The sequence below is a fragment of the Orbicella franksi genome, chromosome 4, assembly GCF_964199315.1.
Source record: "Orbicella franksi chromosome 4, jaOrbFran1.1, whole genome shotgun sequence".
NCBI classification, from domain to species: domain Eukaryota; kingdom Metazoa; phylum Cnidaria; class Anthozoa; order Scleractinia; family Merulinidae; genus Orbicella; species Orbicella franksi.
In genome coordinates this window covers 5,672,301-5,696,451 of record NC_138148.1, presented here as the reverse complement: position 1 = coordinate 5,696,451, position 24,151 = coordinate 5,672,301, and the positions used below count along the sequence as shown (strand labels likewise).

Here is a 24,151-nt window from a genome sequence, read left to right as displayed (position 1 = left end):
GACAGTTGTTTCCGCAAACAGTCAGTTTGAATCCTGCGCTGCGATTGGCTTCTTTAGCGGGCAAGATGGCGCTCCAGTCTTGCTCGCTCTGGAGGCAGCGTGGCCGAGTGGTTAGAGCGCCGGATTTGAAATCCGTAGGTCCCGGGTTCAAATCCCGTTCTGACCGCTAGCTGATGTTGTTCTCGGTAGCCCCGAGTTCAACTTCTCGGCTGCGCTTGTAAATAGCCAACTGGTCTGCCTCCCGCCAGTTGGGATTCTTAACCTAGTTATGTTTATTTGAATACTTATTTATCATTGTTTGTTTACATTGTTTGTTTACATTGGTATTTATTACCCGCTGTGTCCCGCAGGAAAATAATGCTCTGTTTCCATTTAATAAAACCTTAATTGACCAAACTTGTTCGGTCATCATGGCTGGATATTGGCCTCATTTTAATTCGTTTTCTGCGTGTTCACCAGGACCTTGACTCCGTCTCGGTCCATAAACACGCCAAAAAAAAAAACTTGGCCAATATCCAGCCATCTTGACCTCACACTTGGTCATGCAATAACCCATTTATAATGAAAGAGAAAATTACACAGTGGTTTGAAGATATGAATTTCATTTTGTCGCGTTAAAAAGCAGTAATTGTTTTGCTCACTCGTTGCACTCGTTCGTTAAATATTGCTTTCACCAGTCATATCTTCGCGCAGCAGTATAATATCCTCTATTTCTCTGTACCCCTAAATACATGTACAAAAAACATCTAGTTGGTACGTCAGTTTTGATTTCACTGGCTATCATTCTATTAAAGATATCTCACAAAATTAGTTATCTCACAGCTAGTTAGAATTATATCAGTGTTCTCAATGCTGTTCTTCCAGGATAATTAATACACCTTGACGTGGTTCGGTGCTGACGCCATAACTCAAATGTAGATCATACCGATAACAAGTTTTTACAAGAAAGTTTCCCAATTTTCGCAGAAAAAAAATTGCTGTTCAGTTTCGCCCTCTCCCGAGAGCATAATGTTACGTGACAGAGAGATGACGACAACTGGACTACCTTTAGCCAAAGATCGAAAGAATAGAAACAGGAGACTCAAGGCCAGAAGACATCTTATGTGTTTCTAGAATGAAAACAGGACGGTCCGCATTCTTGACATTCACCCCTGCAGTGAAAAACAAGGAATCTTTGGTGATATCCCGGGAGGATTATTGCCTTAAATTTACTACCGGGGTATGCCGCTAAGTCTCTGGACCTGTTGAAGACAAAAAGAGATGAATTTGGAACCCTGTTCCAGGAAACAATTGCAAAAATAGATCTCCTGCTCCAGACAATAAACAAAGAGAACAAAAAAATATGTACACTGTTCCACATTAGTATTGTCACGCGTTTGTTTTTTCTTTACCTACATCCAATTTTCACTTTACAATCTATTATATTTGAGTAAATACTATCATTATGACATCTGAGAAAAAAAATTTGCCTGGCATAACGTTGAACCTGTTTGTGTCATAACACTGGAACTGAAACATAATCTAAATTGAACAATAATCACATAAATGCGCTGAATGTAATTACAACTTATTTTCTATATACTGAATTAACCTGCGAGTCGTTTTACAGCTGACACCCGTTACCTTAATGGGCCTTCCGTTGATTGACATATCAAAATCATTTTAATTTCAGGGGCGTAACGTGCATTTTTCTTGAAATACGCACCGAAACGAAATATGATTGAGCCCCGAAGGCGCGAACCGCAAAAGGGGTTTGGGGCAGCATCCCTCCCACCCCAGAAAACTTTATAATGTTCGGTGGCACAGATATGCTATTTTGCACGTTTTGCAATCGTAGAAGTTTATAGACTTTTCACACTATTCTCATAATTATTCCTAGCCTAAAAAATCGGCAAGCGCGAAAAAATCGGCGACCAAAGCGAGTCGAGGGTGGGGCAGTGAAGCTGCCGGAGAGTGAAGCCGGAACTGAGCGTGGCCCAGAAGCTCGTACAGGTTCACTCCCCTAACTCTTTACTTTTATCGCCCTATAATCTAATCGGGAGAGTTAACGTTCGTTATAAACGGTTGTACACCTCCCTCTTATTTAGGCCTAATAAGGCAAGTTATGCGAAAGTAAAGAGCTTGTGAAATCAACTTGATTGCTATATAATAACCTTATTAAATGTTCACGATAATCATTACTGTTTTAGTTTTAGTTTACAAAAGCGTTTGCAACACTGTATGTATTTATGGTCAGGTAAATAAAGCTTGTTGCTGTTGTTGTTGTTCACAAGTTAACGTATATATCCACACACAATAAAGTTCTAAAAAAACAAATACGAAACAAAATAATCTCTAAACTATAAGAAAACTAAAACAGACAAATCCCTTACTAAAATTTAACATCTAACACACTAAGATATAAGTACTCCTTACTTTTCCGCAGTGTCACGGAGACATAGTATGTTTCAAAAGTAAATTAAACTACTGAATGCACATTCGAATGTACTCCACGCACGCGGGTGGAACTCCAACGAATTTGTTCACTAACGAACTAAGCCAAATCGATATGGGGCTTTAGAACCCGTAAACGTAAACAGTAAATGTATATACACCCTACATATACTAAATGTTGCGTTATATCTGACAATTTCAACTGTTCAGTCACTCGCGCGAGTATGCTCACTTCATCTTGATCTTGTTTCGCATTCAAGTTTCAGTCTCCACTCTCTTTTTTTCATCTGCTCCTCTAGCAATGAGTGATCGCATTTTAATGCGTTCTTGTCGATTTGCGTTTACACAGTTTCTGTTTGCGATGGTCTGCATGATCCCTGCGAGGTCAAATGATTGCAACATCTATCATTTAAATTTAATTCCCAGGCAGACTGCTGAGAGCAGTTTACTGGGCAGGCATGTGATGATGTGATGATCCTATGTGACCTTTCCTGAAGCCTTGCTTCGGTAACTTATCCGCCATTGCCGGGTAAGCTTTTGGACTCGAATCTATCGATTTAACAAAGTTACGTTTCTTTCGGGGCAAACCTTTGCCCAAATCAGTGATCAAACTAAAGTCAACTAATACTAAAGGGTATCCACAGTGTTCTTAATGATTTTGTCCAAATTCTATCGTGACGTCATCACCAATGAGTACGAACGGAGCCCAGCACTTAACGGCACAAAACTCCTCTGACTCTCGGAGACATTTCATAGCCCGGTTGAGAGCCACACTAGCACTATGCCCGCTAGCCAAATGTTCGTAGAAGCTTTTCATGAATTCCATAGTGGCCAAGTCAGCAATTGTCCAGAGCGACACCAGCACAGAACGAGCACCAGCACTCAGGAAAGCCCTGCCTAAACCGACCACACCCTCAGGTGTAATCCTCCCTTGAGCACTGTGAGAGCAACTGAGTACAACACGTCTGGCTCGCAGCTGCACAGCTTGTACATCTGACACTTTCAACAGGTAGTCTTTCTCCTTGGGGGCCCTGGATGTCCCTGCAATCTGATTTGGGGCCAACAGAATTTCGCCGGCTTTCATGTCACCGCGGGCTGCAATGTGTACCAAGGTAACTGAGCCTAGCTGTTTAAGCACCTCATCTTTAGTTGCTTCTTCTCCGTAAGAGTCTTGGTGTTGAGAATCTGGCCTATCATCTTTACTTCCTCCCTGGCCCCTGGCGAAGGGTTTAATCTGCGATGCTTTGGCCTGACTCTCTCCAAGCATGGATCTCCCACAAGAAGCACCCCATTCTTACTGTGGTAGTCCTCTGGACAACTTGTGATCAATTTTAAACCTGTAAGCGAGGAAAGAATGCGGATCCTGGTAGATTCACTAAGATATTTAGAGGCCTGATCCACACACGCAGCATAAGGCGCCAAGCACAATGGGCCATCCGGGACAATGATTAATTCATCACCTTTGAGAAGGTGTGCAATTGGGCCAATTACAGTATCGAACAATCTGATATGTGGTGATTCTTCACTGGGCGGTGCTTCACCTTCTCGGTCATCCAGTGAACGATTCTCGCATTTAACCTCAACACCAACACCAATTTCTTTGAAGGCATTTTCCATGAGCAAGGACACATCTTTAATGCTCTTTTTTTCAAAATGGACATCTCTACCCATGAGTAGCCATAGATTGACTGTGTTACCTTTCAGTGCGATAAAAACTGTTGGCGTGGGAATCTCACTCGATATGTCAGTCGTTGTTGCTTTAGATTCCAGCGACTCAGGCACTAGTGATTCAGAGCCATATTGATATTTCATCAGATCTTTCAAGGCCTGTGCTCGTCCTTGTTCAGCAACACGTAAAGCTTCCTCGGGCATTTCAAGACGTAGTAGAATACTCCACAGGGCAGTGTACGAATGCTGACATGCGTTACGAAAGCTAATTTTCCACGTATCCACGGACTGAAGACGACCTCTTACCCTATTGTAGACGTTTACACTGGATCGATAATAATTGAGGGCTTCATGTAAATCACCTGATAATTCGAAATCACGACCTACACAATAGCATGTGCGCCCTTCTTCGTTTGCCTGTCCTAGTTCCCTTGTAATGCTCAGATCTTGGTGGTGGTAATATATGGCCTGCTTGAAATCACCCAGACTCCGGTAGGAGTTGCCAAGATTACAATAAGCACGTCCTTCAGCATCTCTCTGTCCCAGTTCCCTTGCAATACTCAGAGATTGGTTGTGGAAATCTATTGCCCCTTGGAAATCTTCCAGACTATCGTAGGTGATGCCAAGATTACAATAAGCCCGTCCTTCAGCATCTCTCTGTCCCAGTTCTTTTGCAATAGGCAGACCTTGCTCGTGGTAATCTACTGCGTGGTAATCTACTGCCCCAGACTCTGGTAGGACTTGCCAAGATTGCAATAAGCATCTCCTTCAGCATCTCTCTGTCCCAGTGCTTTGGCAAAAAGCAGACCTTGCTTGTGGTAATCTATTGCCTGTTTCAAATCACCCAGACTGGTAGGACTTGCCAAGATTGCAATAAGCATCTCCTTTAGCATCTCTCTGTCCCAGTTCTTTGGCAAAACGCAGACCTTGCTTGTGGTAATCTATGGCCTGTTTGAAATCACCCAGACTATCGTGTGCGGTACCAAGATTACAATAAGCTCGTCCTTCAGCATCTCTCTGTCCCAGTTCTTTTGCGATACTCAGAGATCGGTCGTGGTAATCTACTGCCTGTTTGAAATCACCCAGACTCTGGTAGGCGTTGCCAAGATTGCCATAAGCATCTCCTTCGGCATCTCTCTGTCCTAGTTCTTTGCAATACTCAGAGATCGGACGTGGTAATCTATGGCCTGTTTGAAATCACCCAGACCCTGGTAGGCGTTGCCAAGATTGCAATAAGCACGTCCTTCAGCATCTCTCTGTCCCAGTTCTTTGCAATACTCAGAGATCGGACGTGGTAATCTACTGCCTGTTTGAAATCACCCAGACTCTGGTAGGCGTTGCCAAGATTGCCATAAGCATCTCCTTCGGCATCTCTCTGTCCTAGTTCTTTGCAATACTCAGAGATCGGACGTGGTAATCTATGGCCTGTTTGAAATCACCCAGACCCTGGTAGGCGTTGCCAAGATTGCAATAAGCATCTCCTTCGGCATCTCTCTGTCCTAGTTCTTTGCAATACTCAGAGATCGGACGTGGTAATCTATGGCCTGTTTGAAATCACCCAGACCCTGGTAGGCGTTGCCAAGATTGCAATAAGCACGTCCTTCAGCATCTCTCTGTCCCAGTTCTTTTGCAATACGCAGACCTTGCTTGTGGTAATCTATGGCCCCTTGAAAATCACCCAGACTATCATAGGTGATGCCAAGATTACAGTAAGTCCGTCCCTCAACATCTCTCTGTCCCAGGTCTTTTGAAATACTCAGAGATTGGTCGTGGTAATCTATTGCCGGTTTGAAATCACCCAGACTCTGGTAGGCGTTGCCAAGATTGCCATAAGCATCTCCTTCGGCATCCCTACGTCCTAGTTCTTTTGCAATGCTCAGAGATTGGTCGTGGTAATCTACGGCCTGTTTGAAATCACTCAATTCCTGGTAGGCGTTGCCAAGATTGCAATAAGCATCTCCTTCGGCATCTCTTCGTCCCAGTTCCTTTGCAATACTCAGATCTCGCTTGTGGTAATCTATGGCCCGTTTGAAATCACCCAGACTCTGGTAGGCGTTGCCAAGATTACAATAAGCACGTCCTTCAGCATCTCTCCGTCCTAGTTCTTTTGCAATGCTCAGAGATTGGTTGTGGTAATCTATGGCCTGTTTGAAATCACCCAGACTATCGTAGGCGTTGCCAAGATTGCAATAAGCACGTCTTTCAGCATTTCTCTGTCCCAGTTCCTTTGCAATACTCAGATCTTGCTTGTGGTAATCTATGGCCTGTTTGAAATCACCCAGACTCTGATAGGCGTTGCCAAGATTGCAATAAACACATCCTTCTCTGGCCTTATCGCCTGATTCTTTTGCAATTTCAAGATCTCGCAGATGGCTCTACATTTCTTTTTATCATTTTTATATACAGTTATTAATGTGAAGTCGCTTGCCTTCTTTGAGATACACCTAGAAAACACAAAATACGATAAGAAAATGTGGCAGATTAATTAGACCAAAGACTGTGATTAGATCTAAATGTGACTATCTGTTCCCCAGCCACTAAGGAATCGGCTGGAGAACAGATGTTGCGTGTTCCTGTATTTTAACAGTCAGTGAAAAAGAAGCCAGGAATATCCTCTCCATTTAATCAAGGCATATCTTTCTTGTAATCTCTTATTGTGCAGTTCCCTTTAATATTTGTTCATAAAGTCTTTTAATTTGTGGAAGTCGGGATTTGTATTTTGAATTTTGTCAATAATGAGCCGGCGGCGAAAATTCTAATCCTTCCGAGTTATTGAAGATGATGTTTCCAGCATTAGGCCTTCTTCAGAGCTTAGCCTAAAAAGCTGACGAAGGGCTAACGTTCAAAACGTTAGCTACACTAATTCACTCCGGCGGTCGATAGTTTACCTTTCATTAATAGCTGTTAAGTGTTTCACTCGCCCACCGCCGCATCCCTGCAGTTTTCATTACTAGTTAAGCGATGAAGTCGGAGTCGGAGTCGAAATCAGAGGCGCAGAGTGAAATCATACCAACTAAGTCGGAAGCAGAATAACTTTTCCTCTTATAACACCGTCGCCTATGATTCAATAAAAACTAGATTGTCAAACTCGGAAGCATTCTTAATTTTAAAGCCAGTTCGCCGTTTCCAACACTGCATGCCTACATTTTGCTCCTGCTAATTCAGCCGTTGCAAAAATAAAAACATAGCATTTTATATCAGACTCACAGTCAGTAACAATTACTTACAGTTGTATCCAGTAAACTCTACGAGCTGTAATTGTCCCTGCTAGATAAGGCCTCTTGAAGTAAGTGTGCGGTGGCCTAGCTAAAAACCCAAGGTGTAACTGAAATGTGGCTCCTGCAGTTGTCAAACTTTGCGATGGGGATAAATACTATTAGGCTTCTTCAGCCTTAATGGGTTTAAAAAACAGCAAGGGCTAAACATCAGAAGAACTTAGTATAAACCAAGGGAGTAAAATTAATATTCCAATCAGGAGATGAAGACAGAACATGTTGGCAGTCTTCAAACGTCTTCGTAAAACATTATATGGTAAAATCTATTCCGACTGCAACTCAGACTGAAAATACAAACTTTATTGAATTAGCAGAAAATGAAAGCTATTTACTTGCAGTGGGATGAAAACCAGGCTTTGAATTGAAACAAACCTTCAGACAAATAGCGAGTTTGTCAGGTGTAAAGCGGTAATTGTCACCTGATTGTATTTTCATTAGTGCGTCATCTAAACGGACAGTTTAAATTACTGGAAATCTTTAAATTCTTTTTCTCTTAAATGTCTTGTAGTCAGATGAGAGAAACTATTGCAATTGTTTTGGGATTAACACTTTTGTAATCGACTGGCTTCTAAAATTGGGTTTACATTTAAGACTATCTGAGATCAGTTTCTCTAAATACACTTTTGAGACGAACTGTATAAAACAGGAAAATTGTAAATGAAAACAAGTCACTCTCAGTCAACTGAAACACTGTGTATATCAAATGAGTTGAACATCGTTGTTTCTCTGTACCATACCGAATACAAAGATATCCAGTTCTCTAGATAAGTAAGCTACTTTTTTAGTTATCAAGCTGTCATTCTATCGATATCCGACAAAATTACTGAGTTATCATCACGGCTATTTAGAATTACTGCTGGAAATACTGCTATTCGTCCAAGATAACGTTTTCACGTTGTTCAATAGTGATGCTGTAACTCAAATGTCGATCAAACAGATGGCAAATGAGCCACTCCGAGATTACACGGGAACTGAGGGGAATTTCATAATTTTAACCAATCAATAAACTGACACCTTCACATGAAAGATCACGTTAAGATGCGTCATTTTACCAGTTTGATGCTTTTAGGGTGAACAGAGACCAAGTTATGGACATTGAAACATGGTTCAAAATCGTTGCACTAAAACCAGATAAACTTTGTGATAACTGTTAAAATACGTCATGTAACTACCATTTGAAAGAAGTTGTGAAAATCAATTTCTTTTTTCATTTATGAAAGTATCACAGAAATCATAAGAATGTTTAGAGTACAAGTTATTAACTTACAGACCTATTTACATGTCTTGCTTGCAGCAAAACAAAAGAAAAATTAATGCTGGGTATCAGTGCACCAACCCGATGAAAATTGCAACGATTGTAAAATAACATAACTAAAGGCATTAAGTTCAAAGCAGTAGATTATCAAGGTAAGAGAGTGAATCCCCCATGTAGGTCCTCTAACTAAGGTAATCCCTCTTAAGTTATTTTACTCATGGTACCCAGGTATTCCGAGGATGCAACTGGCGCGATGAGTGGACAGGCAAAGTGACTTTCTCGAAACTACCTGAGAGGAAATGGCGGGAACGTTATTTTATATGTTTTGATTTCGTTTCATAGCAGAGATGTTTTCTGCACTTTCAACCGTCTTTTTGTGCGGCCGGGCTTTCGTTTGTTTTGTGCTTGTTTGGCTGTTCATTATTTGGCTGTTTATTCGTTTTTAGAGAGTTCAATTAAGCAAACTTTAACGACAACGGCAACGAGTACAATGGCTGTGTAAGCGTGCGTTATAATTCTTTGTTCATTTCTTTACCGTTCACATTCTGCGTACATTCGAGAGAATTTTATGAATTTCTTTTTCGAATTTTGACGCTGTCTTTCATATTCTGTTTGGGATATTTCTCAGGGGGGGACAGTATAGACAAAATGAATGAATCTAAATTCTTGCGAGATTCGTAGGTTGAATATTAAGTGTTTTTCAATCGATGTTGCTTTTGGCGTTGTTGCCATTGCTGCTTAAACTGCTTTTGCTACTTGGGCAGCAAGCGTCTGCCTGCACTTTCGACCATCTGTTTGTTCAGTTGCCTAGCTTGTGTTTGAGCGTTTGTTTGCTTTGCAGCCGTTTGTTTACTCATTTCTCTGCCGTTCATTCAGTTTTTATTGTTTGTGCAGGGGATACCCGTCTTTTATTAAAACTCCTATGGTGCAAAATTCACAAAGTTTATATTCATTCACATTTAATGCGGCGTCGACAAAACCGGATCGGACCGGACCGGATCACGGATCGGATCACGGATCGGATAACGGACCGGATCACGGACCGGATCACGGACCAGATCACGGATCGGATCACGGATCGGATCACAGAAAAAAAAAAGTTTTAAAGAAAAAAAAATCCCCCCAAAAAATCAAATCGTTTATAAGATAATAATAAATAAAAAATAAAAGTGGAAGACTAAAATATGTTAAATGAAAATAAGAATCCCAAATTTGACGCAATAACATATTAATTACAGAGAGTGACAAGAGGTCATTTAAAAAGCCAAATAACCGCTTAATTTACGACGAATTTAAATTGTAATGAACAGGCAGATGTAGTTATATTTGAACGTTACTTGGCTCGAAGCTTGCGTGAACCTCCCATTCTCGTTTTTGAAATTGCTGTTCGTATCAGTAGCTAATTCTCGGCTACATTTTCGTGTCAGATGTGAGCGTTACAGTTGGCGTTACAGTTAATGAGAAAACTTACGTACGAAAACCTATGGTCATGGCTTGCTTTAAAGGAGCTACGTCACGATTTGCGCGTCCTGAAAAAACCAGCCTAGTTTTTCAAGTTCGTCATTTGCAGCCCTCGTTAATCTTTGCCATCCTCAACGATCCTCATTCCGTTTTGATTTGTTCTTGCCTCTTAAGTGTTTTCTATCCTAGAACAAGATCATTTTAAGGTTTTATTCTATTTAAAGGCAACTCTTTACGACCCTAAAAATGACTCTAAAAATCGTGACGTAACTCCTAAAATGTTGTTTATTCTTGGGTTGCGTCATCGTTCACACTATCGATGTCATTCCTATCATTTTTTGTAAAACAGCTATATTTCCTTGAAATACAAATGGTTTCTTTCGTTTTATTCCAGTGCGAAATATCGTATTCCAAACTCACATCTTGTAAAATATAGACTTGTCTCAAAAACGGAAATTGTTTGAAATCATCAGGTGTTTAATTTTCTTAGTGTTTTTAGCTTTTGTGTTTCGATTCATATGTTCGTCCTATTGTTAACATGCTGACTCGTTTTATGACAGTTTACCTTTGATGCAAGTGAATATACGAAATATTATTTATCTGAACTGCGGAGAAAGATATGAAGACATGATTGATCATCGCAATTATACACACAACTTAAGCAGTCGTGAAATTAAAGCCTGAAAAAAATTCAGGCCTGAACGGTACTCGAACCCATGACCTCTGCGATACCAGTGCAGTGCTCTACCAACTGAGCTATCAAGCCAACTGGGAGTTGGTCACATTGTGAGTTCGTCATATACCCGTAGATGGTGAAGAGTGCAAGTGAATATACGAAATATCACATAGTTGAACTGCGGAGAAAGATATGAAGACATGATTGATCATCGCAATCAAAAACCAACAGCCTCAAAAAAAGTTCATCTGTGACCAGCTCCCAGTTGGCTTGATATTATAAAAGAATGAAGGAATATCACACCTGAATTAAATAAAACGTTCTGCTCACAGTAGTCACACTAGTGTAATTTGCTCAACAAAATTTTGATTTTTGCATTTTTTTTTCCTTGATCCGATCCGTGATCCAGTCCGTGATCCGGTCCGTGATCTGATCCGTGATCCTGTCCGATCCTGGTTTTGTCGACGCCGCATTTAATGTTGTTATTATTATTCACGAATATATTTATTCACATTCAACAACTAAATTTATATTCAAGAAATATATTAATTTACATTTAACGACGTATTTCGTATTCACGAATATATTTACTCACATTCACGGGATGTATTCATTCACATTCAACGGTTTACATTCATTCACATTCACGATCGAAATATTTGTTCAACACGGTGCAATATTCATTCAACATTTTCTGCGCACCGCCTTCGCGCATCATTAGGTCCCAGCTCACGCTCTATAATTTCTGAACGCAATATGGCGCACGAAGGAAGCCTTATTATATGAAGGGGTAGAACAAAGACCAAAGACCCCAAACACAAATGTTACATTGGCAGGAACTTTCGATCTCCTACAAGAGTGCGAACGGGAATGGAACACCGCGGAAGTAGGATTGAGAGAGAACATCCAAATAAGGCTCAAGTGTAGCTCTCCAGCTATTACTACCTTTCGTCAGTATCATAGCGCAGTACTGAATGAAATACTGGGAAATATATGTCTTTTGCATGGAGAATGGATACGACACGACTCATCAAACTGCACAAACCTTGCAGTGTATTCTGTGACCAGCCCTGACGTCTTCCAAACTCGATATTCAATATCGGAGGTAGTTCTTGGGGAGCAGAGATGGCGCAGTGGTGACCCTCGCCTCTCACCAGTTTGACCCGGAGATGAGTTTGTTGTTGGTTCTCGCCTTGCTCCGAGGGTTTTTCTCCGGGTTCTCCGGTTTTCCTCGCCCCACAACAAAAACAGCATCTCCAAATTCCAATTCGACCAGGGTAGAGGATCTGAATGAAAACCCGCTCTTCCTCTCTAAATATTTTTATTTTTATTTTTATTTTTTTCTTCTTCAACAAAGATCGTTGGGTTTTACGTGGACAAAAAAAAGGTAAAATGCTTCTTGTTTCAAGGCGGACATTGAAACGGCGTATTGTGGAGTACGGGCTTCTCGATGATTTCGGATGAGCAACTAGACAATCCCGTGGAACGTTTCATGATGAGTGATCAATCAAGGGGATGGGAGAAGGAGAGTATTGGCCACGTTGACCCTGGAGACTCTAGAATCAGCTGGGCTGTCGCGAAACACCCTCACATCATCACCCCTATGATCACTTCGCACTCTTGATGGCCACTCAAACCTTTGCGTCGCTAAGGGGAACAAATCTAGGACAATGCTACAGTTCTGTTATTAGAAGAACATTTAAACAAAAAAGAAAAACAACAACAACGCTAGTATAGTTTTTTTGCATTGTTTTAGGAGTACCTTTTTAAAGATTAAGGATTAAAGGAAAATCATCAATACCCCCATGCATGACAGTAACCAGGCTATGGTGTCCGTCAATATGCCACAAGCTATTTGGAGCAGCCACAGAATACGCTCTCCTAAAAATTACGACAGCCCAGCGGATTCTAGAGTTTCCAGGGTTAACGCGGTCAATACTCTCACTGATTCCATCCCGTTGAACTCTGAGACCTGTAATGATCAAAGGTGTCCGGTCACCAAGGAATACCCGAACAAAGTCCCATGATCACTCATAAAACGTTGTACGAGATTATCTACTTGCTCATCCGAAATCATCGAGCAGTCTGTTATCTCCTCTAGCCCATGTAATGTTTATGTTCAGTTGTGTATGTTTGGGGTCTTTTGTCTTTGTTCTACCCCTTCATATAATAGGCCTTCCTTCGTTCAGAAATTATAGAGCGGGAGCTGGGACAATCTCGTTCCCAGAGTCTTCGTTCCCCTTGACCACCGGTCGGAAAACGAGAGCTCTGGGAGCAACCATTTCAGGCATGCGCCATAGATGCAGACTGTACAGTGAAACCGGATGGACAGAATCACCAGAATTCGGTTATTTCAAAATGGTTGCTCCTAGAGCTCTCGTTTTCCGACCGCCAGTCAAGCAGAACGAAGACTCTGGGAACGAGATTGGAGCTGGGACCTAATGATGCTCGAAGGCGGTGCGCAGAAAATGTTGAATGAATATTGCACCGTGTTGAACCAATATTTCGATCGTGAATGTGAACGAATATAAACCGTTGAATGTGAATGAATACATCCCGTGAATGTGAGTAAATATATTGGTGAATACGAAATACGTCGTTGAATGTGAATTAATATATTTCTTGAATATAAATTTAGTTTTTGAATTTTGAATAAATATATTCGTAAATAATAATAACAACATTAAATGTGAATGAATATAATCTTTGTGAATTTTGCACCATTTCGCCAACCATAGACATTCCCACAGCGTTAGAGATTTTCCTTTGCTTTGAAACGAAACGAAACGAAACATAATCAGATCCTCTACGAAAACATTTACGCAACGCGCGAGTAATATCCGCGGAAGAACTGGGTACAATGTCTAAAAATAACTTAAGAGGGATTACCTTAATTAGAGGACCTATATGGGGGATTCACTCTCTTACCTTGATCTCTTGGTTCAAAGTGATCTTCGTATCGCGGATTATATGTTTGCCTACAAGTATGTTGCAATACAGATGGTAGTCTATCGTATATCTATCATATAGGAAATAAACTGGTCTGGATTTTTTCTTTTCCTTCAATCCGCCTGATGTTCACTTTATAGCCAGTGAGCCGTTTAAAATTCTTTGCTGCCTAGCTTTTCTACTGTTAATTTCTTTTCAGCCATTGCAAAAACAAAAACACAGCATTTTTCATCAACCGAAATAATTTCTCTCAATCAGTACCAATTACTTATAGTTGTGTCCAGTAAACTTTACGTGCTGTTATTGTCCCTGCTAGATAAGGCCTCTTGAAGTCAGTGTGCGGTGGCCGGAAAACCCAAGGTGTGACTCAGTCACACGTGGCTCCCATAATTGTCAAAATGTGCGATGGGAATAAATTCCGTCAGGCTTCATCGGCTTTAGGGGTTCAAGAAGCAGCAAGGGCTAAACGTCAGAAGGACTTATTGTAAACCGAGGAGATAAAATCAATACTCCAATCAGAAGATGAAAACAGAATATGTTGGCAATCTTCCAGCGCCTTCATAAACTAAATTTTATGGTAATCTATTCCGACTGTAACTCAGACTAAAAATACAAACTTTACTGAATTGCCAGAAAGTAAGAGCTATTTACTTACAGTGGGATGCAAACCAGCCTTTGAACTGAAACAAACCTTCAGGCAAAATGCAAGTTTGTCAAGTTTGTCAAGTTTAAAACGGTATTTGTCACGCTATTGTATTTGCATTTACGTCATCCAAAAAGGCGGTTTAAATTCGAGAAAATCGAGAAAAACTTACTCTGCTAAATGTCTTGTAGTCAGATAAGGTTAGATAAGAGAAGCTATTGCAATTGTCTTGAGATTAACACTTTCTTTTGTAGTCGACTGGCGCAGACTGTCTCTCTAAATACACTTCTGAGAGGAATTGTATAAAACAGGAAAATTGTAAATGAAAACAAGTCACTCTCAAATGGCCAGTCAACTGAAACACTGTGCATATCAAATGAGTTGAAAATCGTTGTTCTCTGTGCCATACAAATACAGCGGATATAAGTAGGCAACGTTTTCTTAGTTATCAAGCTATCATTCTATCGATTCCTCACAAAATAACTGGATTATCATCACGGATATCTACAATTATATCAGTGAGCTTACTGCTATTAGTCCAAGATAACGTTTTCACCTTCTTCAATATATAGTGACACTGTGACTCAAATGTTGATCATACAGATGGCAAAATAGGCCACTCCGAGATTGCGCGGGGAGCTGGGGCGGGTTTCAAATTTTAATCAGTCGATAAACCGAAATATCTACATGAAAGATCACTTTGCGATGTTTCATGTAACCAAGTTTGATTCTTTAAGACTGAACAGGGACCAAGTTCTGGACCTTGAAACGTGGTTTAAAATATTTTCACTAAAACCATGTAAACTCTTAAATCTGTTATCAGTTTTGTAACAACTGTTAAAACACGTCATGTAAATACTATTTGAAAGAAGCTGAGGTGAAAATTAATTTGTTTTACAAAAGTTTATGAGAGTACCACAGAAATCATAAATAATTTAATGTTAATAGTAGAAGTCACTAACACACAGACCAATTTACATGTCTTGCTTACAGTAAAACAAAAGAAAAATTAATGCTGCGTATCAATGCACTAAGCCGATGAAAATTTCAACGATTGTAAAGTAACATAACTGAAGGCATAAAGTTCAAAGTGATCCTCGTATCGTAGTTTATATACAGATGGGAAATGTATCGTACTTATCATATAGGAAATAAACTGGTTTGAGCTTTTTCTTTTCGCTCCATCTACATGATGTTTACTTTAAAACCACTGAACCGTTTAAAATTCCTTGCCCCCTAGATTTTCCTACTGTTAATTTCTTTTCAGCCGTTACAAAAACAAAGACATAAAATGTTACATCAGACTCCGCTTTGCACTCAAACGTAATTAAACAGTAGGTTACACTATTTACCTAACAGTGGGGTGAAAACCAAGCCTTGACTTGAAACAAAGCTTCAGACCAATAGCAAGTTTGTCAAGTGTAAAGCCGCAATTGTCACGCGATTGTATTTGCATTTACGTCATCTAAAAAGGCGGTTAAAATTACTGAAAATCTTGGAATTGTTTTTCCGCTAAATTTCTTGTAGTCATATAAGAGATAAACAGTACAATCGCAATTATTTCGGAATAAGTACTTTGTTTTATAGTCGACTGGTTCTTAATATTGGCTTTGACTTTAAGACTATCATGCAGATCAGTTTCTCTAAACACCCTTCTCGGACGAACTGTATGAAAATGAAAACAAGTAGAACATGGGTTCCTGATACTAGTGGCTCGCTAATGGCATTCAACTGAAACACGGAACATATTAAATGGGCTGAATATCACTGTTTCTGTGGACCATACAAATACAAAGATGTCCAGTTCAGTCTCAGGATAAGCTACGTTTTCCTAGTTATCAAGCTATCATTCTATCGATATCCGACAAAATCACTGAGTCACCATCACGACTAGCTAGAATTATATCAGTTTGCTTCCTGCTATTTGTCCAAGATAACGTTTTCACATTGTTCAATAGTGACGCTGTAACTCAAATGTTGATCATACAGATCGCAAATAGGCCACTCTGCGACTGCGCGAGGAACTGGGGCGAGTTTTGATAACCAATCAATAAACTGACACCTTCACATAAAAGATCACGTTGAGATGTGTCATGTGACCAAGTTTGATGCTTTTAGGGTGAACAGAGACTAAGTTATAGACCTTGAAACATGGTTCAAAATCGTTTCACTAAAACTAGCTATGTGAACTTTGTGATACTATTTGAAAGTAGCTGAGAAAACAAATTTGTTTTTTTTTTTCGTCTATGAGAGTATCACAGAAATCATAAAAAATGTTAAGAGTACAAGTCACTGACACACAGACCTATTTACATGTCTTGCTTTCAGAAAAACAAAAGAAAAATTAATGCTGCGTCTCAATGCACTAAGCTGTTGAAAATTACGGCGATTGTGAAATAAGATAACTTATAAAGGGGTTAAGTTCAAAGCGATCTTCGTATTCCGGATTATATGTTTGGCTACAAGTATGTTGCAACAAAAATGGATAAACTATTTTACCTTTTTAATATAACAATTAAAGAAATAAGCTGGTTTGTATTTTCTCTTTTCATTCCATCTGCACGATGTTCACTTTAAAACCAGTGAGCCGTTTAAAATTCTTTGGCGCCTAGATTTTGCTACTGTTAATTTCTTTTCAGTCATTGCAAAAACAAACCATTGCATTTTACGTCAGACATCTATTACATCTCACAATCAGTAATAATTACTGACAGTTATTTCCAGTAAACTTTACAAGCTGTTATTGTCCCTGTTAGGTAAGGCCTCTTCAAGTCAGTGTGCGGTGGCCAGAAAACCCAAAGTGTAACTCAAACGTGGCTGATACAATTGTCAAAGTTTGCGATTGGAATGTCTACTGATAAGCTTAGTAAATCTTAATGGGTTCAAGAAGCAAAAAAGTCTAAACGAAGGAATGACTTATTATATTCCAATCAGGACATGAAGACAGAACATCTTGGGAATCTTCAGGCATCCTCATAAACAATTATGACTTCTTACTCCACTCAGGAAATGAAGACAGAACATAGAGGCAATTAATCCTCACGCGTCTTCATAAACTATTATGGTAATCTATTCCGACTGTTACTCAAAGAGTGAAAATACAAGCTTTAAAATGAGCAGAAGGTTAGAGCTATTTACTTACAGTGGGATGAAAACCAGGCTTTGAACTGAAACAAACTTCAGACTAATAGCAAGTTTGTCAAGCTTCCGCGCGATTGTATTTGCATATACGTCATCCAAACAGAGGGTTCATATTACTCAGAAATTCTTTGCTCAAAACTTACTAGAACCGACCAATGACTGCTGACAAACTTTACACGAGTCTTTCAGCCAATAGCGTCATGGTTAAACTGACCAATCACTTCAACCGACCAAACTTATGACATCATCGACTGACTAACACTATTCACTTGACTCTGAAGATGACTTCCGATCAGGTTGTCGAAATGTCAGTCACCAACAACGGTTCTTTTCAGAACTACCCTCACCCGGACGATCACACAAGACGATCTATTCTCTGCTCTGTTGGATCTTTTGTAGTCAGATAACAAATACGAGATAAATTTCGTGACAAACAGTTTGTTTTGTAGTCGATTGTAACTAGCGTTTAAAGACTATCAGATCAGTTTTTCTAAATGGTTAAAACTGGTTAAAACAGGAAAATTGCAGAGATCACTTGTAAATGTATCGTAAATATGATAATAAACTATAAATCCTACTTATTCAATAAGTAGTAAATATAATTTTTACTTAATCAGGAAAATATCAAATGAAAACAAGTCAACTGATGCACTGTGCATAGTGAATGAGTTGAATATCATTGTTTATTATATACATGAGTGTTTTACTCTTTTACTGGAAAATACATCACTCTTGAAATTCATAGGAAATTACATCTGGGACGCATCCATATCTTCACTTTGACGGTTGCTTGCACAAACAGTCAGTTTGGATCCTACGCTACGATTGGCTTCCTAAGCGGGCAAGATGGCGCTCAAGTCTTGCTCGCTCTGGATTACCCCCTGCGTCCAGTAGGAAAATAGTGCTCTTTTTCCATAAAATAAATCCTTTATTAACCAAGTTTGTTCGGTCAAGATGGTTGGATATTGGTCTCGGTCGTTTTTTTCGAGTTTATGGACCTCGATTCCGTCTCGGTCCATAAACATGCAAAAAAAGAACTGGGCCAATATCCAGCCATCTTGACCTCACGCTTGGTCATGCAATAACCAATGTATAATGAAAGAGAAAATTACACGGTGGCTTGAAGATATGTATTTTATTTTCTCGCGTTAAAAACAATAATTATTTTACTCGCTCGTTGCACTCGTTGGTTAAATATTGTTTTCACCAGTCATATCTTGGCGCCGCCGTACAATACCCTCTATTTCTCTGTACCCATGCAGCCAAATACAAAGAACATCTAGCTGGTTCGTTTTTGACGTGAAGCTAACATTCTCTTGATATCTTTAAAACTGTAGTTATCACACGGTCATTCGACAACTATATCATTGTTCTAATAACTAACACGTCTTGACGTGGATCGGTGGTGACGCCAAATGTACGTCAAACAGATAATAAACCTTTAGAAAAAAGTTTCCCCAATCTCGCAGAAAGAGAATTGCTCTTCAATTTCGATATCCCGGGAGGGTTATTGCCTAAAATTACCACCGGGGTATGTCGCCGAGTCTTTGAGACTCCAGTTGCAGACAAAAAGAGATGAATTGGGGACCCTCTTCCAGACAATAAGCGAAAAAGCCAAAAAATATGTACTCTGTTCCACATTAGAATTGCCACGCATTTGTTTATTCTTGCCTACATCCAATTTTTACCTTACAATCTATTATATTTGAGTAAATACCATTATTATGGCAACTGAGAAAGAACAATTTGCCTTGCATAACGACACGTTAAACCTGTTTATCTCATACCAGTCAGGGGCACCCAACGGATCGTTTCGGTAAATTATCTGTTCGGAAGGCTTTTAATCCCCTCTGATTTTCTTAAGAGAATTGTCATCTCGAACTTTCGTGATATGAGAAATTTAGTGTCTGTTGTTTTCGGATTGTTAAAAATGTCGTTTTGGGTACCGATAAAAGGTCAGCTTTCACTTCCGGATAGGCGATAAGACCTAAGGTTTTCGGGAAATGGACAAAACGCCCTAATAAATTCGAGAATACTCAAGTTCCCCTAGAATAACCGAACAGATAAAATTTTTGTAGCCCAACCTAAAATTAACCTACAGAGCCTTAAAAGTATTCCACATAGCCTAAAACAGCGTTTAAAAGCATTCGAGAGAAAACGGTCGTTGGGTGTCCCTGACCAGTGGTACTAAAACATAACCTAAATGGATTATATACTACTAGTGCTGAATGTATTTACAACTTATTTTCGCTATCGAAACCACCAGAAAACTTTATGTTCAGTGGCACGGAAATGCCTTTTGCCACGTTTTCCAGATGTAGAAGATGTAGACTTTTCCCACTATTCTCTAGAAAACGTTCCGCGACCACAGCGAGTCGAGGTGGGGCGAGTGAAGCGAGCCGAGCGTAGCTCATAAGCTCGTACTGGTTCACTCCCCAAACAGTTTTCTTTTTTCACCCTACGATCTAATCGGGAGACCTTGTTGTGAACCATTGTACACCTTACTCTCATTTAGGCGTAATAAGCAAGTTATGCAAAAGAAAAGAACCAGTGAAATTTGAATAGGATAGGTAATCACAAACCAAGGATTGAAACTATTAAATATTATCAAATTCCACGAGTTAACAGACTCTGCCCTATTTGTGGATCTAATCAAATTGAGGAATCTCTTTCTGATGTATTGTATTAAATAATCTATTCTAAAAGACGAATTGTTTAAAAATACAAAATATATCTTCCGACTTTTAAGCAATATTATCTCCATTAATAGCAATCAACGAACTTATGACTTCTACAAATCATTATGTTATTAATTTGAATTAGCGGAATTCATTTGATCTTGCTTTGATCTACGCAATGGGTTTCTTTAAATCAAACCGACGCAACTTGATTGCTTATACTAGCCTTATTATATATTCACGGTAAATATTATTGTCTTAGTTTTAGTTTAAAACAGCTTTTGCAACATTGTATGTATTTATGGTCACGCAATTAAAGCCAGTTGCGGTTGTGGTTGTTGTTCACAGACATAAAGTATAAATCCCGATTATTCTACAACGGGAACACACAATAAAGCTCCTAAAATACAAATGCAAAACAAAATAATCTCTAAGTAATAAGACAACTAAAAGAGATAAATCCCTTACTACAATTTAACATCTAACACGCGCTAATATAAGTACTCCTTACTTTTCCGCAATGTCACGGAGACATATAAGTATGTTTCAAAAGTAAACTAAACTAGTAAATGCGTATTCGAATGTAATCCACGCGTGCGGGTGGAAGTTCGACAAATATGTTTATTAAGAAACTAAACCTAATCGATATGGAGCTCTAGAATCCGGATATGAAAACAGTAAACGATATATACACCCTACATATACTAAATGTTGTGTTATATGTGACAGTATCAACTGATCAGTCACTCGCGTGGAAGCACTCTAGTCATCTTAGCTTGGCCTTGTTTTGCATTCGCGTTTCAGTCTCAACTCTTTCTTCCTCATGTGCTATTTTAGCACTGACTGACAAGTGGTCGTCTTGACTCGCGTTTACACAGTTTCTGTTTGCGATGGTCTGCGTCATCCCTGCGAGGTCATATGATTACAATATCTCAGGGGTCTACCGAATTTAGTTCCACGGTAGGCAGATTGCTAAGGGCACTTTACTGGACAAGCATGTGAAGACCACAAGTAAACATTCTTGAAGCCGTGCCCAGGTAACTTACATCCGCCATTGCCCGTTAAGAAGCTTTTGGACTCGGATCTATCAATTTAACAAAGTTGCGTTTCTTTCAGGGCAAACCTTTGCCCAAATCAGTGAACAAACTGAAGTCAACTAAAAGTAAAGGGTATCGAAAATGTTCTTATTGATTTTGTCCAAATTCCATCGTGACGTCATCACCAATGAGGACAAACGGAGCCCAGTGCTTCACGGCACAAAACTTCTCTGACTCTCGGAGACATTTTATAGCCCAGTTGAGAGCCACACTAGCACTATGCCCGCGAGCCAAATGTTCGTAGAAGCTTTTCATAAACTCCATAGTGGCTTCGTCATCAATTGCCCAGAGCGACACCAGCACAGAACGAGCACCAGCACCCAGGAAAGCCCTGCCAATACCGACCACACCCTCAGGTGTAATCCTCCCTTGAGCACTGTGACAGCAACTGAGTACAACAAGTCTCGCTCGCAGCTGAACAGCTTGTACGTCTGACATTCTTAACATGTAGTCTGTCTCCTCGGGGGTCCTGGATGTCCCTGCAATATTTGGAGCCAAAAGAATTTCGCCGGCTTTCATGTCACCGTGGGCTGCAATGTGTACCAAGGTAACTGAACCTAGCTGTTTGAGCACCTCATCTTTAGTTGCTTCTTCTCCCGTAAGAAGCTTGGAGTTAAGAATCTCGCCTATCATCTGTACTTCCTTCCTGGCCCCTGGCAAAGGGTCTAATCTTCTGTGCTTTTCCTTGGTTTTCTCCAAGCATGGATCTCCCACAAGAAGCACTCCATTCTTACTGTGGTAGCCCTCTGGACAACTTGTGATCAATTTTAAACTTGTAAGCGAGGGAAGAATGCGGATCTTGGTAGATTCACTAAGATATTTGGAAGCTTCATCCACACACGCAGCATAAGGCGCCAAGCACAATGGGCCATCCGGGACAATGATTAATTCATCGCCTTTGAGAAGGTGTGCAATTGGACCAATTACAGTATCGAACAAGACGCGCAGAGAACTGGTTTTACCGTCTGCCATGTGGTGACGAGATTCTTCACTGAGCGCTGCTTCATCTTCTCGGTCATCCAGTGAACGATTCTCGCATTTAACCTTAACACTAACACCAATTTCTGTGAAGGCATTATCCATGAGCAAGGACACATCTTCAATGCTCTTTTTTTCAAAATGGACATCTGTACCCATGAGCAGCCATAGATTGACTGTGTTATCTTTCAGTGCGATAAAAACTGTTGGCGTGGGAATCTCACTCAATATGTTAGTCGTTGATACTTTAGATCCCTGTGAATCAGGCGCTAGTGATTCAGAGCCATATTGATATTTCATCACATCCATCAAGGCCTGTGCTCGTCCTTGTTCAGCAACACGCAAAGCTTCCTCGGGCATTTCAAGACGTAGTAGAATACTCCACAGGGCAGTGTAAGAATGCTGACAAACGTTCCGGAAGCTTATTTTCCACGTATCCTCAGACTGAAGAAGACTTCTTGTCTCGTTCAAGACTTTTACACTGGATCGATAACAATTGAGGGCTTCATGTAAATCACCCGATAATTCGAAATCAAGACCTAGAGAATAGCATGCAAGCCCTTCTTTCTTTTTCTCTCCCAGTTCCCTTGCAATACTCAGATCTTGGTTGTGGTAATATATGGCCTGTTTAAAATCACCTAAACTGTGGTAAGAATTGCCAAGACAGCCATACGCTTTTCCTTCTCCAGCTATGTTCCCAAGTTCTTTACTAATGCTCAGGTCTTTCTGGAAATAATCTATGGCTTGTTCAAAATCACCAAGGAGATAATAAACATTGCCGATATTGCAATAAGATTTTGCTTCTCCGTCTCTTTGCCCTAATTCTTTTGCAATATAAAGTGACTGCCTTTGGCAGTCCATAGCTTGTTCGAAGTAACCCAGACTCTGGTAGGCAATGCCAAGATTTGCATAAGCAGCTTCTTCTCCATCTCTTTGTCCCAGTTCCTTTGCAATACGCAGATGTTGCTTGTGGTAATCTATGGCCTGTTTGAAGTCACCCAGACCCTGGTAGGCGTTGCCAAGATTTCCATAAGCACGTCCTTCTCCATCTCTCTGTCCCAGTTCCTTTGCAATACTCAGATGTTGCTTGTTGTAATCTATGGCCTGTTTGAAGTCACCCAGACCCTGGTAGGCGTTGCCAAGATTTGCATAAGCACGTCCTTCTCCATCTCTCTGTCCCAGTTCCTTTGCAATACTCAGAGCTTGCTTGTGATAATCTGTGGCCTGTTCGAAGTAACCCAGACTCTGGTAGGCAATGCCAAGATTTGCATAAGCAGCTTCTTCTCCATCTCTTTGTCCCAGTTTCTTTGCAATACTCAGATGTTGCTTGTGGTAATCTATGGCCAGTTTGAAATCACCCAGACTGCAGTAGGCGTTGCCAAGATTTGTATAAGCATCTCCTTCTCCATCTCTCTGTCCCAGTTCCTTTGCAATACTCAGAGCTTGCTTGTGGTAATCTATGGCCAGTTTGAAATCACCCAGACTGCAGTAGGCGTTGCCAAGATTTGTATAAGCATCTCCTTCTCCATCTCTCTGTCCCAGTTCCTTTGCAATACTCAGAGCTTGCTTGTGGTAAACCAGCGCCTGTTTGAAATTACCCAGACCCTGGTAGGCGTTGCCAAGATTTGCATACCCCTTTCCTTCTCCATCTCTCTGTCCCAGTTCCTTTGCAATACTCAGTTGTTGCTTGTGGTAATCTATGGCCTGTTTGAAGTCACCCAGGCTATCGCAGGCGATGCCAAGATTTCCATAAGCAAGTCCTTCTACATCTCTCCGTCCCAGTTCCTTTGCAATACTCAGATGTTGCTTGTTGTAATCTATGGCCTGTTTGAAGTCACCCAGACCCTGGTAGGCGTTGCCAAGATTTGCATAAGCACGTCCTTCTCCATCTCTCTGT

At 40.3% G+C, this 24,151-nt stretch overlaps 1 protein-coding gene and 1 pseudogene across 1 annotated transcript in view; both read right to left on the bottom strand.

The window, feature by feature from the left end:
- Positions 1-2,620: 2,620 nt before the first annotated feature.
- LOC145484350 (uncharacterized) lies at positions 2,621-7,811 on the bottom strand (annotated as a pseudogene).
- A 12,879-nt stretch (positions 7,812-20,690) lies between these two features.
- LOC145485089 (uncharacterized) overlaps positions 20,691-24,151 on the bottom strand; it is a 4,478-nt gene continuing 1,017 nt past the window's right edge. The window contains exon 2 of the mRNA XM_081463733.1: positions 20,691-24,151. This exon is cut by the window's right edge and continues 25 nt beyond it. Within this exon, the coding sequence (XP_081319859.1) occupies positions 21,364-24,151 (2,788 nt within the window). The 3' untranslated portion in view covers positions 20,691-21,363.